At 35.7% G+C, this 18,014-nt stretch overlaps 1 protein-coding gene across 3 annotated transcripts in view; it reads left to right on the plus strand.

Annotated features, from left to right (window-relative positions):
- Positions 1-8,679: 8,679 nt before the first annotated feature.
- LOC149822212 (Leucine-rich repeat (LRR) family protein) overlaps positions 8,680-18,014 on the plus strand; it is a 146,591-nt gene continuing 137,256 nt past the window's right edge. For 2 of the 3 annotated variants that reach the window (XM_089980727.1, XM_089980726.1), the window contains exons 1-10: positions 8,680-8,969; positions 9,230-9,293; positions 9,463-9,599; positions 9,725-9,811; positions 10,447-10,522; positions 10,787-10,861; positions 10,951-11,020; positions 11,131-11,208; positions 11,330-11,390; positions 11,503-11,581. In XM_089980727.1, coding sequence (XP_089836853.1) covers positions 8,905-8,969; positions 9,230-9,293; positions 9,463-9,599; positions 9,725-9,811; positions 10,447-10,522; positions 10,787-10,861; positions 10,951-11,020; positions 11,131-11,208; positions 11,330-11,390; positions 11,503-11,581 — 792 coding nt within the window. In that variant the 5' untranslated portion in view covers positions 8,680-8,904. Of the gene's footprint in view, positions 8,970-9,229; positions 9,294-9,462; positions 9,600-9,724; positions 9,812-10,446; positions 10,523-10,684; positions 10,715-10,786; positions 10,862-10,950; positions 11,021-11,130; positions 11,209-11,329; positions 11,391-11,502; positions 11,582-18,014 lie in introns of all 3 variants that reach the window. The other variant, XM_089980725.1, reaches the window with a different exon arrangement.

Below are 18,014 nucleotides of genomic sequence, written 5' to 3' on the forward strand. Positions count from 1 at the left end.
TTTTCTTGGAAAGGATGTATCCGCAACAACAAATAAAATCGCTTTGCAGCAGGAAATGAACTCGACGATGAACGATAAAGATGTTTTGGTGATTGCTTCTGTAAAAATGAGAGTCTCATAAAGATAGATATGTGTTTGATGGAAATGTCCTCCCATAAATAGCTTTCCACATTCCCGCACCTGGATTACATTAGAAGCTCATTACTAATTTGGACGTGGGTTTTATACTTGTGATGATATCTGTTTTCTTTCTTGATGATGGTCATGTATTGTATCTAAGCCAAACCATTGGTCATGATGTATTGTATCTAAATTCTAATATTTTTTTTATATGAATGTGGTTTTAAATCATGTGGATTTGTAGTTACGAAATTGTGGCGAGAACGATATGTGTTTGTAAAAGCAAATTGCGATAGCACGTGGCCTTCATACGTCATTGTGTAAATCGCTATGGTATGTGTCATTCACTTAGACAAAGCTCATTGTCTAAAAGGCAGATGTCATTGTGTAAATCGCGATGGTATAACGATTTACACAATGACGTCTATGTCGGACACATCTGAATAACAATCGTGTTGCATGAGTACGGAGCACGTTTGTGCAAATTGTTTCAGTTGTTTATCAAAATTTATGCAAAGTGATTCATTACTAGTAGATTGCTTTTACGTTTCATAATTCACTATTTCAGACATTTATTAACTCAACTGTGTAAATCGCGATAGAACAGCTCGTAAAAGCAAATAAGTGGCATTTTTACTATACACAACGCTAAACGATCGTTTGGTTTTTATTTACGAATGTTGATCATTATAATGATTTGTTCAGTGACAACGATTTAGTCCATTTGCCTTTGTTACAAAAATATTGTCATAGCATCATACAAATCGATATAGAAATTCCTATTGATAGCTTATAAATCGATATACAGAATCAGCATATAACTCGATATTTGGAATCATAACAATAACATATAAATCGATATTAAGAATCAAAACAATAACTTAAATCGTTATTAAGAATCAGCATAAAAATCGATATTAAGATTCAGAACAATATCTTAAATCAATTTGGAAATTTATTTTGATATTTTAAAAATCGATATTTAGAATCAAAACAATATCTTAAATCGATATTAAGAATCAAAACATTTTCTTAAATCGATATAGCAAATCCTATTGATATCATAAAAATCGTTGTAATGTTTAGTCAATTTGCCTTAGTTACGAAAATATTGTCATAGTATAACGCAAATTGATGATCAAATATCATACAAATCGATATGAAAAATCATGTTTATAGCTTATAAATCGATATAACGAATCATCTTCATAATCGAGGGTTTAGGTATAGGGTTTAGTTTATAGGTTTTAGGGTTAGATTTTAGGGTTAAGGTTTAGGGTTTAAGGTTTAGAGTTTAGTAATATATTAAGAGTTTATGGTTTAGCATTACAGTTTAGTAAGATATTAAGGGTTTAGGGTTAGAGTTTAGGGTTTAGTAAGATATTAAGGGTTTAGGGTTTAGGTTAAGGGTTTAAGGTTAGGGTTTAGTAAGATATTAAGGGTTAAGGGTCTAGGGTTATGGTTTAGTAAGATATTAAGGGTTTAGGGTTTAAGTTAAGGGTTTAGGGTGTAAGATTTAGGGTTTAGTAATATATTAAAGGTTTATGGTTTAATTTTACGGTTTAGTAAGATAATAAAGGTTTAGGGTTAGGGTTTAGTAAGATATTAAGGGTTTAGGGTTTAAGGTTTAATGTTTAGGGTTTAAGGTTTAGGGTTTAAGGTTTAGGGTTTAGGGTTATATTAAGGGTTTATGCTTTAGCATTGCGGTTTAGTAAGATATTAAGGGTTTAGGGTTTAGTAAGGTATTAAGGGTTTAGGGTTTGAGTTAAGGATTTAGGGTTTAAGGTTGGGGTTTAGGGTTTAGGGTTAGGGTTAGGGTTTAGTAAGATATTAAGGGTTTAGAGTTTAGGTTAAGGGTTTAGGGTTTAGGGTTTAGGGTTTAGGGTTTAGGGTTTAGGGTTTAGGGTTTAGGGTTTAGGGTTTAGGGTTTAGGGTTTAGGGTTTAGGGTTTAGGTTTAGGGTTTTAGGGTTTAGGGTTTCGGGTTTAGGGTTAGGGTATAGGATTTAGGTTTAGGTTTAGGTTTAGGTTTTAGGGTTAGGGTTTAGGCATTAAGGGTTTTAGGGTTCCTGCTTTAAACATACAAATCGGTGCTTTAAATGTATAAATCAATGTAGAAATCACACCCTTCATAAGTACATATAGTTGTAACATTTAAACTTTAACATTAAACATCATTGGACGATTTAGAAAACTTGATTACAAATCTTGGTAACTTTATAAATCATAAATCCCTACTGCATTAAATGTATAAATCGTTGCTGCTTTAAATGTGTAAATCATAAATTGCCACAACGATTTGTCTTTGTTATAAAAATATGTTTCATTCATTTGTAAAAGAAACATCATTTCACATTCCGCTCATTGTCAAAAATCGATATGCCTTGTGAGACATGTATTCCTGTTGTGATGTTTGCGATTTAAGCAATGACGTCTATGTAAGCAACAACGATTTGCCTTTGTATAGAAAATATTGGAATAGTATAACGCAAATCGCGGTTGTAGTAACATACTATCGATTTGCGAGATATTGTTTTGTTTGTTAATATCGATTTGTAAGCTATTATGCTGAATTTTCGTATTGATTTGTAATATATTATGCGATATGTATATCGATTTGTAACATATTGTGTGTTTGCTAATGTTGATTTGTATGATATTAAAATATGTGCGTGAGACATTTACATTATTACACGATTGCGATGGCGGTGTGCGAATTCAAATCGTTGTTCATTTAGCGATTAAAATTAAATCACTTTGCAACGTCGTAGATGTCATTAAATTGTTGTCTCTTGAATCGCTATTGTCAACACACATATACGATAAGTCGTTTCTTTTATTGGCACGGTAAATAACAACTCGATGCATAGTATAGTGCGATGCAACTGATAATCATGACAGATAACATGAAGAATGATGTGCATATAGATTTAATTTTGCATGGTCGACAGGAAGAAATCCTTTTGCCTCATAAGTGCTCGTTGTTTTCATCCTCCTCCTCCTTTTTCCTTTGCTTTTCCTCCTTCTCTTCATCATCCTTCTTCTTCTTCTTCTTCTTCTTCATCTTTCTTCGTTTGCTTTTTATCTCCAATATCTGATGGATCAGGCTTCGCATAATAAATATCCAACAATTTGTTCCTGTCTTTTTCATTCTGAACATTCTTTACATAACCCTCATATATATCGGATTGGCGGATGATTTCTCCAAGAGTCATCCCCAAAAACGACAAAGGCTTTCTTGTATTACAATATGTAGTCATTGCTAACCTGCATAACACATAAATTTAACTGCATCATTGTATGTTACAACTGCTTTTCCAAGTATATATTATTACAAATTATCTCATTCGTTACACAATCACCAACATTACAAGCCGTCGTAATATTTGGCTTCATAAATAAACATCGCGATACGATTTAAGCAAAATTCAGTATAAATCGAGGTAACTTCATATTTACACATCGCTACTGCATCAAACATATAAATCGTTGCTGCTTCAAATGTATAAATTTTTGTATAAATCGCACCCTTCATAAGTACATATCGTTGTAACGTTTTTGCTTCCTAAGTAAACATTGTAGTACAATTTAGCAAACTTAAGTACAAATTGTGGTAACTTTGTAACGACCCCAAATTATACCCTTTGAAAATACAGAATAATTTTTGTTTTCAATCAATGCGGAAACCTTCCCAGAGATCCGGGGTCCTCACAGTTCCAATTTCCATTGGATAGCCCAAACACTACAAACGAACTTGCAACTATCATCCATAAGAACCAAAACAATTTTATTTATTTATGAATAAGAGTAAATTTCAGAGACAAGGTTTTATTCGACTGAAAATAAAGCAACAACTGAGAAAGCAAGAAGAACTAAAACAAAAGAAAGAACCACGATGTCCCCTGCTGAAGCTGACAAGCCCAAGTATCACTCTCATCCATCCCCAGTAGCTAGTCCAACCTCACTGTTCACCATACCCTGTGAAAAACCAACAAAGTAGGGTGTCAAAACCGAAATTCTGAGCACAACTACTTCTAAAGAAACCAAGTGAGACAAAGAACATGGATAAGATTTCATATAATGATTTGAGTGAGTGCAAATATAGAAATTTGCAGAATCTAAATAACCATTCATGCAACCAATTACATATGTTAAGCAGAAATAAACAGTAAGGCATGAGCATAGACAAGAACTAAGTAATAAGATTTTTCAGCATGCTTTTTAGAAAGGAAATAACATATACCCACCATTCTGTCATGATTTATAGAACAATTCAATTATGCATGATCTAGTGCATAGCAAAAAAATGCATGATTATATGCAATGCATGATTCCTTTTTGTTATCTTTTATTTAAGTTTCATCTTTCCATCTGCATGCCCTATTAAATGTACACAACTTTAAGTTCCTCTTTTTAATTATCGTTGCCCGCGGATACACCAAACGTGTACAATCCTCGAGGTCAAGTAGGTTCCCAGGGTAGCTTAACACACAATTTGTATTTTATTACTGGGTTCCAACTTAGCCCTCGACCGAATCACCTTCGGAACATTAGACCTCCACATCTAATGTCGGGGACACAAGGAACACCCCACACCCACATGTGTCACTTCCTTGGTACCATAAACAACAGTTGTGTCAAACACACCACTCCCGGGTAAAGTGACAGACTCTCCCTAAAATCGTGGCTAGGAGAAAGAACCTCAATATCAGGTTCATGGGACTAAATTACAGCACACAGAGTTTTTGTATCCTCACAGTCTCCCCAAGACCGGATCTCTAAGATTCTCATACTCCAGATGATATATCCCAGAAGGTATATTACACTGTTCTTATTCATTATATTTTTATTTAAGTCAATTCTTTAAATTTGCAACACCATATGTAAAAGTAAAGTGAAAACTCGCATCCTCCCTTGTGGGGACCCTTACGGGACTCCAGCCCGTATAAACAACTAGAACAATGTAGTAATGTGTCAAACCATCTTATGTGGTTTAAGTGATGCAGTTAAAAACATATGTGAAAGGAAACCAAACCTACGGCTCTCCAGGCCGATGATGGTCCATTTAGGTCATTGATGCACCACATAATAAAACCAAAGTAGTGTTTCATTCATAACACTAGGCCAAAGTGCCAAAAGCATGTGCACTCATGCAATCATAATCCCAAACATATGCATGTCATTACTTATTCATATGCATTTTCACTATGTGTGTGTTACCTACATCACATACGGGTATTAACCAATCCATGGTTTCTTTGAGTGTCTGAGTGTATATGTACCATTTCACATAATAAATCAAGCATTCATGCCCAAAAAGAATTACCAATAATCGAATCATGCTCACACTCATGAGTACCATAACAATAACAGTTACATGACCTTCTTCTAACTAACATTCCAGCCTGTTCTTAACACATAGAAAGGTGTGTGTAGGTTTCAAGATTTTCCTTTATTCATATCAGAATTTAAATCATAGACAATATTTATAAATTTTGAAACATATTTTCATTAAACCTGATTCATATCAGTCAATTGAAATCATAAACATCCATGGCAACCAATATACCAGCCTTTAAATCACTCATGGAATTCTGAACAAGAATATAATGTTCAGCTAGAGACAACAAGGCAAGTCACAGTATGTATTAAATTCAGTTTTATGTGTCCATCCTTCTTAAACAGGGTATGATGACCCCATATTTTTACATGACTGAAAATTTCAAATATGACTCAATAATCCACACTGCATACAAATATGTGCTTAAGCCACAATCAAGAACCAACTTGAGATACTTTAAAGCAATTTGTGTGTATAGGCATTATGTACAGAAATGACATGGGTGCTTATGCAAGCAGCAATAGTAAAGACAGTTAGTAAAAAATTTCTGTTTTTTTAGGACACACACTCAACACGCCGATTCCACCCAAATTTCAAGATCATAAAATAAGTCTCAGAATACCCTATCCTTTCCCTAATGGAAATAACAACTTGAACGAGAATCAGAAATCACGTTTTCCATAATAAAATACAATAATTTCCATGCAGTTACATAATAAACTTTTGAAATCAAAATTTCTGATTGGCTGTATTCATTGGAGAACAACATACATTGATAGACATCAAAGGTCCAACTATTCAACATGCATACAACAAGAAAACTTAAAAAAAAAAAAAACAACGATCACTCTGCCCTTCATCTTAGAGGCTTTAACTCCTACCCTTAGCATGATTGTAAAAATTACAAAAAGAAAAACTACCAGATTCAAGTCCTTCTTTCTTTTCTCCTTTTTTTCCATCTTAAGCATATACGTCGATTCCCAATCCAAAAAAACCCAAATCGGGCTAATTTGGGAACTCGACAGGTTAGGGTTATATAAAAAAATCAATCGAGAACCTCCAAATTAGGCTGATTTGGGAACCTTACAGGTTATGGTTAAACCATAAAAACATACACTAACCCACCTCAGCCGACCCCCACAGCAGCCTGATTTGAGAAATTTTTGGGCTAGATTAAGACCAAGATTTTCCCCAAATCTGATCTTGCTACTACCGGAAACCCTATTGGTTCTCGAAAAAGAGAAATCACCCAACTACAAAGTTTTCGTGGAACCTCCTCTCAAACCCACACATGGAATCAAACCCCTGTTTGATCCCTCACCCCGATTCCAAAAAGACCCATACCTTTTTGAAGATTTTTCGACGATCGGAGGCTGAAGACGCGAGTACAGAGCCGCAACTGACGCTTCTCGTGATGGGGCTGCTCGTTGTGGCCTTTAATGGCAGCTGGTAGCCCCAGTTATCTGGCGTGCTCTTTTCTCCGATGCGCACCCAACTCGACAGTGCGAGAGGGAGAGAGACAGAGAGACGGGAAGAAAGAAAGAGAGAGAGAGACTGAGTGAAGAGGGCGAGACCCCCTCTCCACTCCTCTTTATCACCCAAAATCCCCTCCCCTCTTGCCGAGAGGCGCGGGGTCGGTTATGCTCTGCGTAACCCCCCCTGCCCCTTTCTTGTTTATCTGTTACAGACTTATCGGGCAACCCTTATCGGGTTGCCCCTTTTTTTTTGTATACTCGTTACATCGGGTGTGGCCCGGGTCCGGACCCGAGACCCGGTAACCAACCCCGAGAGGGGTTTGTGCTTTACCCTTTTATATGGATCCACAAGTTGGATCCGAATGGATCCAACTGTGGATCCTCATATTAGGTTTATATATACATATATATATATGTATTTATTTACTTTAAATATTTATTATTTATATTTTTATTATTAGTTTTATTATAATTGTGGATATAAAGACCACTTTATGGGTCCTAGATCCGAAATGTGGATCTGAGGCCCAAATTACATATTTCGTAATATAAACAAAATTTATTAGCGTTTTTTTTTTGGTTTTTACAAACTTCATAAATCATAAATACATATCACTACTGCTTCAAATGTATAAATCGTTGGTGCATCGAACGTACAAAGCGCTCCTTCAAACATATAAATCGTTGTAGAAATCGAACCCTTCATAAGTACATATCGTTGTAAATCATAAATTGCCACTCCATTAAATATATAAATCATTGCCGCTTTAAATGTATAAATCATGAATCATCAATCGTAGATCGCTACTAATTCAAATGTATAAATTGTTGTTGCATCGAACAAATCGCTACTGTATTAAATGTATAACTCTTTGTTAATTTCAAACTTACAAATCGTTGTAGAAATTTAGCCTTCATAAGTACATATCGTTGCCTTTCACGACTCTTGTTTGAGTATGAAAATAGGTGTTATTTAACATGTATAGTACAACCACTTGTAAGATTTAACATTCATATTTACAAATCGATTTATTTACATAACGAAAACTTATACAAAACTCACCTTCTATGACACAAGTTTTGCTAATTCGATAGTGGAGAAGAAACACCTAGAAGGTAGATGCAGCTGATGGTGACAACGGTGCTTCGACTACGCTTCGACGACAGCAGACGACGACAAAGGGTGCTTCGACGACAACAGACGATGGCAAAGACTGCGTCGTAAAAAAGAGCTCCTGTTACAGTAGGTGGTGTATCGTCAAAGGGTGATCCAGAACATTTAGGGTGACATATTGCGAGGAGCTCCTGCTGAAGAGTTTACTCCTTAAGGCAGGGGCGTAGCTAGGATTCATGCGAGGGGGGGAAATGGGGGTGTAGAAAAAAAAATATTGTATGATAGTCGGAGGTTCGGGAGCAGCGCCCCCGATTTTTTTTTTTAGATAAAATAAAAAATGGCTACAATTATTAATAAAAATCTATTTCATATGAACAAATCAAACTATTTGCTGCAGTCAGGGCTGGGCTAAAAAATGAATAAAAATCTATTTCATATGGAATCGGGGCTAGGCTAGGACTGGGCTTTAAAAAAAAAATTAATTGCTTCGGGAAGCTGGGCTGTAGCCTTTTTAATGGAAATATATTTTTGTCTCTTACTCGAAACATCGTTTTATAGCGTCAATGGCGAGGAAGGGTATCTGGTACGTTATTTTTAATACTGTTGATCTTGAATACGTGGAGGTGTGGAGGTGTGCAGGTGCGGGCTTCATTTTTGTGTTAGCCTCGTTACGCCGCGTTCGTCTGCCCCTCTCCGCTGACCTTCACCACAATCGCCGCTGTCGTCAGATCAGACATTCTTTCTTTCTCCGGGGAAGGTCCCTCCGGAGAATGAAGCCGCCAACCCCTGCTCTGCAGCAACGCTAGCGCGCGCGCGCGCGAGAGAGAGAGAGAGAGAGAGAGAGAGAGAGAGAGAGATGGATCGCATTCTCAAGGCAGCGAGGGCTTCCGGCTGCCTCAATCTCTCGAATCGGTCCCTGAGGTCGGCTGCCGATCCGCAATCCCTCCCCTGATTATTCCTTTCTCTGGAATTCTCCGTTGCTCCTCGACCACCCGTTTCCCTCGGGAACCCTTAATCCCACCGACCCCTGATTTTTCTGTTGATAACGGTCTCGTAAACCGAGATCTACACATTGGTTCCACCTCAAACACCGCCACCCACCATGAACCTATTTTCCATTAGGGTGTTGTTTTCATGGTTTTAGTGGATTAACATTCATCTCTCTTTCGTATCTTTCTCAGGGAAATACCGAACGAGGTGTATAAGTATATGGATGCATGTAGTGAGGGTGAAAAATGGTGGGAGGTAATCTGGTCTTCATCATCATCATGGTTCTGGTTGTGTTGCTCGTTATGCTTAATTCGTTAGAAAAATCAAAAGTACCAAAACAACAGAAAAGGAAATCCCTTGATATTAGTTGAAGCATTTCGCCCCCGTTATGCACTGATTTTTACTGCTCTTACTGGTAGGGCAGGCGGTGGAGTTGCATAAACTTATTATAGCTCATAATAGCATTGAGGTACTGAGGGACGATCTGAGGAACTTGACATCCTTGACAGTCTTGAACATCAGCCACAACCGGCTTACGCAAATACCCACTGCTATCGGAGAGTAAGCCCATCTTGAAGTTTGATAGTTATTATTTTGATATCTTGAATTCCCCTTGCAAGTGAAATCCGACACGGTTTCCTTGGTTCATGTTTTCTGATTGAAGATGACTTGTGCCCCTTCCATAGGCTTACCATGCTTAAGATGCTGGATGTATCGTGTAACTCCATAAGCTGTATACCAGACGAGATTGGTTCAGTGACTTCTCTTGTCAAGTAAGCTTTTTGTTTCCTATTTTAGCTTTTTGTGGAATCTTAATTACCTTTAACTGTGGTGGGCATTATTACACGCATAGGGTCATCAAGCAGTAGAAGCAGAACAAAGATGACCCTGACCCACGGGTTCGGCAACTAATTGTATGGTTTGTCTTTTACTCAAGAGAAGATTAGACGAGAAACGGACAAAGCGCAACAGAGAGAGAATGAAGCCTTTATTATTATTATTATTATTATTTTTCCTTCTTCTTCTTCTTTATTTGTTTCTTTGATGAAGTCAGAATTCTTAGTTTTCATTGATCAAAGTGGAAGAAACGCCTCTCTTCTTTCTCAGACATGGCTATGCACCTAGATTGCCAGTGACACTCCATTTTCTCTTTTATGTGTATATTGCTATGTTAGGCATTGTGTGCTTAACACAGCATACCACATTTGCTAATGGGTTCCCCATTGCTTACAAGCAAAAGTACATTAAGTTCACAAGTACTTTACAGTGTTTCTGAAATTTGAACTTTAGTTGATTATCCTCTTGGGGTTGAACAACAGTAACATCTAATGATGAAAAATTTGCTAATCCTTGTCTGCTTCCTGGAAATGCTAATGCACTGCTGTTCATTATGATGATATGTTTGCAGGCTTGATTGTTCGAGCAACCTACTCAAAGAACTTCCAACCACAATCGGAAGATGTACAGAGCTATCTGACATAAAGGTTATCTTGTATCTTGCAAAAAATATAAGTCTACCTTTTCAGAAAAGAAAAGAAATTAATATCTGAAAAGTAGAGATTTCTGTTTTTTCTTTTTTTGAGTACCTGTCTTCGTAACTATGTTTCTGGTGGCACTCATATCTGTTACCATATTTGCAATAGCAGAGAATGCGCCAGAGGTTCTATATTTTGGAAGTATGTGTTCTTTATTTTCTTTCAACATGCTTTTGAGGTTCTGCTTTTCATGTGGATGTGCTTTCTTCTCAGGCATCCAACAACTCCCTGATAGAGTTGCCTGAAGAGTTAGTGTATTGTTCCAAATTGATGAAGTTGGATGTGGAGGTAATTCCAAGTTTCTGCTGATTGGTTATGCAATAAACACTTAGAATTTTTTGACCCGTATTCTTATACACACCTACTGCATATGCCAGGGAAATAAGTTGATTGCTTTACCAGAAAATATCTGTGCATCATGGAAATTGCTTACTGAGCTCAATGCTGGTGATTATCTGGAAATAATTGCTTATCCTGATTTATTTTCTCATGCATGTTAAAAGCCTTTCCCCATATAAATAATTAAATAGTGTAGTTGTATTTTGTTGCTTTTATAGCAAAAAATGCTCTTGCTAGGATTCCAGAAAATGTAGGGCTTCTTTCTCGACTTGTTCGTCTTGATCTACATAAAAACAGTGAGTTGAATATGCTTTGTTTCCTTCTATTGTCATTATTGAGTATATCGAAGTGTAGTTATTGGTCTTCTTTTATTGTGTTATGTTTTGGCATTTTACATCTTCTGAATTGTGTTGGTAGGAATTTCATCAATACCACCTTCAATCATTGGATGTAGTTCATTGTCAGAACTTTACTTGGGGTTTGTTTTCAAAATTTTTTCGGTCTCTTCTATTTTTCTTTCTTCTTCCTATTCCAAGAGAATTTACTTTTTAATCCAGCATATGACTCCATTTGTGGGTTGCGTGTTTCAGGAACAATCTGTTATCTTCATTACCTGCAGAAATAGGAGATCTATTGCACTTAGGGACGTTGGATCTTCACTCAAATCAGGTGATTATAAAGATTTTCATATTTGATTATGCCTTTTGATAACATATTTCTTTGCTTTTTTTTTCTTTTTTGGTTTCTAGGTTTGTCTCTACATTTGTCTACAATTACAAGCTATTTTTGCCTTTAGGCCATTATTTGCTGTTAAGCTTTGGCCTTTTAGGGCTTGCTTCTCTTACATGAAATGTTTGATTGTAAACAATTAGGTTATACATTCTTGTAGATTGAGTTTAATCAAAGAATATCCTAGATTTGATCTTCCATAATAGGCACTGGATTCTCTCCTCATCAGACTACTCAGTACCATTCCTGATGGCTGGTACTTTTTCCTTTTGCTTTTGTGGCATGGTGTGACTACTTGTCATCCATTTGTTGACACACTATTTCTAGGTGATTGTGATAAAGTCCTGGGTGCATTTCAAGTGGTAGCTCTATGATGTTGATTCTGCCTCTTTCAAGCTGCGTAGTGAGTTGGGCAGCAAGTTGCGCTACATATGATTCATATATCACATCCATTTGTTTTGGTCCTTCCGATATTAATCTCTTAATTTACTCAAAATACATATGCTCCATGGCCTTTTGCCTCTTTTGTCACCAGAGATTATACCTAGAGGACCCTGACTCCATGGACACATAATATGTAAGTTGCCAAATTTCCTACACTAACCATTATATGTTCTTTTTCTTATGGTATGATTCAAATCCACCCTAGATTTCCATCTTGAGCAACCCTGCTAGCAAACTTAAGGAATTCTAGGTTTGATTTTTTTCTAACCTCAAGACTAATTCTACCTACATATTCCATTTGCAAGGTTAAAGTTAAACTGCTTTCTTATTCCTGCTTTCCTCAAGACTAAGACCAACCTTGATTTAACCTACTTGCCCTTGATATTGTTAAAATGTGTGTGTGTGTGTGTTTAGGGCGATGTTGTGAATAGTGTTGAGGCATAGTTAGGAGCAAGATGTAAACCTCGAGGCATAAAACGTAAGCTTTAAAAAAATATTAAAAATTTGATCTAACAAAAAATAAAAATAAAGATTCACCATTTATGTACTAATAATGAATAATTGGATATTAAGTGGAGAATCTAAACTAAATTATAAAACAAATTTCAGGCAATGACTACAATACAATAATTTAATTGATCCAACAAAGAAGATGTGATTATCTAATCAAGGACAACTAATATAAATACAACATAAACAAATAAGTAGTGTAATTTGTGAAGTAAAAAATAATAAAATATCAACACGAGTTATTACATAACAATTAATGCATTTTTACTAAGTCATTCATCATCTGAGTCAACATTGTCTAAATGTATAGGTTCCCTTGTAGCTTTGCCTCTCTTTAAACTTCAAATTGTACATAACAAGAACTAATGCATTTATTTTTTCTTGCTCTAGCCTATTTTTACATTTTGTATGCACCTGCAACAATCTTCAAGCATTATATATAGATAGTGTGCAACACATGACATCCAATAAAATGTTTTATCTTTATGCAACATGTTCCTAGCAACTACATAGTTTGGTGTATTATCTGCTATGATTTGCACCACATTTTCTTTACAAACCTCTTTCACAACCTCTTCAAATAATTTACAAAGATTTTCAACTATATTTTCATTGAGCTGACATCCAAAGATTTCAAGAACATTGTTTCAAATGAATTATTAACAAGAAAATTAATTAAATTTCTCCCCTTCTCATCAGTCCAACAATTAACCATGATGCTACAACTAACCTTAGGCCATGATTTTTTGAATTATTTTAACAACTAATGTGTGTGTTTCACTTTATCTTTCAATATCCATGCCCTCATCTCATGATAAAAATGTGACTTGAATCTTCCAATATAGTTCACAACTGCTTCCAACATTGGGCCAAAATATGGACCATTACAAAGATTGAACGCTAAAAAATTTGCATAGAAAAACCTACCTATAGCATGACACACATCCTTCTTATCTTCTTTCTTGAAAGCACTATTGATTGTAGATTGTGATGCTTCTTTACTCACCTGATTCATTGGACTAACTACACCTGTCTTCCCATTGTTACCACTTTCAACAACTTCCATCTCATTGTCAGTTGCTGATGATGCTAAACCATAATATATTCCACCCTTTTCCATTTAAAACAATTTTTCTCTCTCCCTATTTTTAACCTCCCTGTACTCATGCGAAAGCCTACGACAGAAGTTCCTTACTTTATCTTTTACATAAGGACAAGGCTTAACGCCATGTCTTGTGCCAGCCAAATGTTGTTTCAATCTTGCTATCCCACCTTTCGTCACTTTTGGACAATACTTGCACTGTATATGCCCTATGAGGCTCTTGTCATTGGTCGGATTTGAAACTTTACTTCCATGTTCCCGTGTTGGGTCTTTAGGTGCCATTTTTTGTATTGAACATATCAATTGGAAACATATCAAGAAAATCATACATAGGATAGATGTAATATATGAACAAATTGGAAACGTATCAATTTTAATAATTTTTTTTCAAGAAAATCACAATAAATCAATATTCTACATATTTGTATAAAGGACAACATAATGCTATCTAATATATATGAGATATGTGCAACATATCATATATCATACATATAAAAAACATAATTACATACTTCAATAGCAGACAACATGCAATGAAAAATAGACACACAAATCTCTCTCTCTCTCTCTCACACCACACACCACACACCACACACCACACACCACACACCACACACCACACATAGTTACACAATAAACCAAGGTTGTAAGTAGCATATCGTTACTCGTATCGGTTGACCCAATAGTAACACCGTATCGTATCGTAAATGTATCATAAATTTTTAATAAAAAATTCAAAAATATTAAAAAAAATCATAAAAATTCTAAAAAAAGCATATGATATGAAATAACGATGAATTACACAAACTATATTACATAAAATCACATTATAAAGCATTTATATCTCTATTACATACCACAAGAATCATACTTTCATATTACATAAACAAAAACATCTCACAAGAACAAGTTTTTTGATAAAAAATGAATACATGATACATCAATAATCATAATCATTTTTATTATCTTCTTCTTCTCCTTTTTCGACATCTACATCGTCCTGAAGATACGCGGGGTCTTCATCATCTACCTCTTGTGCTCCTTCTGTATTAATCCATTCAATGTCCTCTTGATTCAAAAGCGCCTATGCTTCTTCTTCAACCTATGCATCTAATTCATCAAAAATTGATGAGATCAAATTGCTCTTTGTGCCTCCTTGCTGATAACTTTTCGATTTGCCTAAAATGATGATATGAAAAAATTAAAATTAGTTGAGTTTTGAATAAAAAATGACAAATAAACTTTATAATTTTATATGCCTCTGGATTAGTTGTAAGTTGTAGCGAATATAGATAAGGTTATGAAGCCTTTTGTGCTCCAATCTGTTTCCTCTTTTGGTATGAATTTGCTCGAAGACACTCCAGTTTCTCTTGCATCTACTTTCACTACATGTTTGGCTTAGAATGCGAATGGCAAAAGCTCTCAGATTTGTGACATCACTTCCAAACCTGGCCCACCACAAGTCTGAAAAAAAACCAAGAAAATGAGAAATCAATTATAAGACAATAACAAATATACAATCATACAAAACATCATAACTAAATAACAATTTGAAGTTAAAATTGAAATAGACAAAATAAATTACCTGGAGACATTGTGACACAGTTTCACACTGCTGCAGGTCTCCCCATATCATAAAATGTATTATCATAAGTTTTCATTTTCTTATGAATTTGATTTTGAATGCTATAATCAGAGTTAACCTTTCGATGCAATCCAAAAGTCTCTTGTTGACTTCCATGTCTATTTTAAAAGTAGGATGAGTATCTAAATGCAAGATTTAAATAGTATGCTGCAACATGAAGATGTTGATGAAGTTGCTCAGTTCACCTATGATCAATGATGTTATATATAGGTATGCAAAATTTTTTCTTCCCCTCTAAATTAACTCTAATGGCCTATTTTGCCTTATCCATGGCCTCATAGAGATAACCCATGGCTGGTCTGTCTTCACCAAGGGTATAATTATTCTCAATAACTTCATGCATGAATCCCAAAATTTAGTTATGAATACAATATCTATAATTTCTCTGGGCTTTCTTTTGTATGCATGGGGATATGCATTCCACTCATCTGATGAAAATAATTTTTTTATTGCAGCTTTATTCTTTATTAAACTCTGTACTGTTAAAAAAGTTCATAGCAAATCTAGTAACTGCACTATGAATCATCTCAACACCCTTACTGTACTTTCTCATTAGGCTCAAAACCTATGCATGATTATAAATAAATTTAGTAATTTCTTGGTAGCATTCAACTGTCTGATGTACCTCTTCTATGCTGCCAATGTCCTCAAACATGAGGTCTATGCACTGGGCAGCACACGAGGTCCAAAAGAATGATTCAAAAATTTCTGTCAATTCTTTACCTACTGCCCTATAATTTGGGGCATTATTAGTAATGAGTTGCACAATATTTTGAGGTACCTCTACAACAACCTGATAAAAAACTTTAAGCAATACATCTAATGTTTTGAGCGTATCGGGCAAATCAATTGATTTAAAAAACATGGTACCTTTGGGGCAATAGACAGGAAAATTTATCAAGGTTCTTGACTTTCTATCTGTCCATCTATTTGCCATGATGCTACACCCAGTCTCTCTCCATGACTGCCTGATCTCATCACAATATGCCTTCACTTCTTTTATATTACCATCTAAAGTCTTCTCTTAAAGAATGATACAAAGGCATCTTGTATCTAGGCCTCATACTGGTTATGACATCTGACATGACCTGAAAATGAAAAGAATCTGACGCATTGAAAGGAATGCATGCATTATAGAACCATCTCTCAAGCGTGACATCCGCTTGCTCGACTAAATGCTGTGGAGTCATAGCAGTATGAATGTCCGACTGTGCCCAATGGCAATCTTAGGAGGGAAAAAACTCTTAATAGAGCCTCTAGCTCTTCGTTGTGGTCCTCCTTTAGAAGAATTCCCTCCTGCTCTTCTTTCTCTTCTTTTTGTGCCCGCAGCCGCAGTTGCGACACTACTATTGGCACTAACTACACCTTTCTCCTTCGCTACAAAACTTCTTACTTTTGATCCTACATCCTACTTCTGATCCTATGCTATTGGCTGTAGGATCAAAAGTAGAGCTCATCTTCGTAATACACATCATCATAGGGCTCCCCATACCCCATTTCTGCCTCATTCATCTCTCTTTCTTGTCCTTTTCATCTTAATTCATCAAGACATTGCCATTTTACAGCGTCCGACAATTGGCTTGACATGCATGCTTGCACATTATGATGTGTCCCAGCTAAATGATGCTTCAACCGAGAGATACCACCCGAAAAACTATTTTTGTAATAGTTACATTTGATTCTCAATCGGTTTTTACTCGTTATTTGAGTGCTCCATTGCCATGTTGGATTTCCTGATGCCCATCTTCCCCCAAAAGTGCTCAATAACAAGCAAAAAATATATTTTTTAACTTAACCCACTTCCTTGCGTGAAAAAAATGAGTGAAAATGCCCTCTTACTTGAGAAAATTGCAAAAGCCTTCTCCCTTGCCCACGAATCGACCCCCAAATCGATCTCATGAAACCTAGGGTGCGTGGGTTCTCTTTTGACAACCTCTACTCATGTGTAAAAGTCGGCGCTTAAGAGAGCTTTTAAACCCAAAACGAAAATGACCCCTTTTCGGGTCTTTCAAAGTGCGCCAAACCCGTATCGTAATATAGGTTGATACGCAGGTGTATCATATGATACCCCCGATACGGGTACAATACACACTCATATTCACATACAAGTGTGTATCGTATCGTCATATAAAAAAGTAACGATACGAACAACCATGCAATAAACACAATTACAAAATACAAACAACCCGCTGCTCACGGCCATAAACATTGTATGTTCACCTACACACACACACACACACACACACACACACACATATATATATATATATATATATATATATATATATATATATATATATATATATATATGCAACAGTGCGCACACACACACTCTACTCTAAGGTACAGGTACATAGGCACTATAGTAGTGCACATAGTCACTATATAGTATATGCTACAGTAATACACACCGTCACACAATCCACACACAAATACATACACAATGCACACACAGAGCACACATAAGCACCACATGTTGACCTACACACACATCATATACACACATTAAAAAACATGAATACACATGAATATGATTCATCACACAGCTGCAGAAAAGAAAAAATAAATATTATCATGATATTTCCTCAAAAATGTATTTTCATTAATTATAATTTTCAACATTACAAATTTGTACTCAGCAAATCCTTGAATCCCAAGAAAAACTGCACGAA

This window comes from Nuphar pumila, chromosome 11 (genome assembly GCF_984573655.1).
Source record: "Nuphar pumila chromosome 11, dmNupPumi1.hap1.1, whole genome shotgun sequence".
NCBI classification, from domain to species: domain Eukaryota; kingdom Viridiplantae; phylum Streptophyta; class Magnoliopsida; order Nymphaeales; family Nymphaeaceae; genus Nuphar; species Nuphar pumila.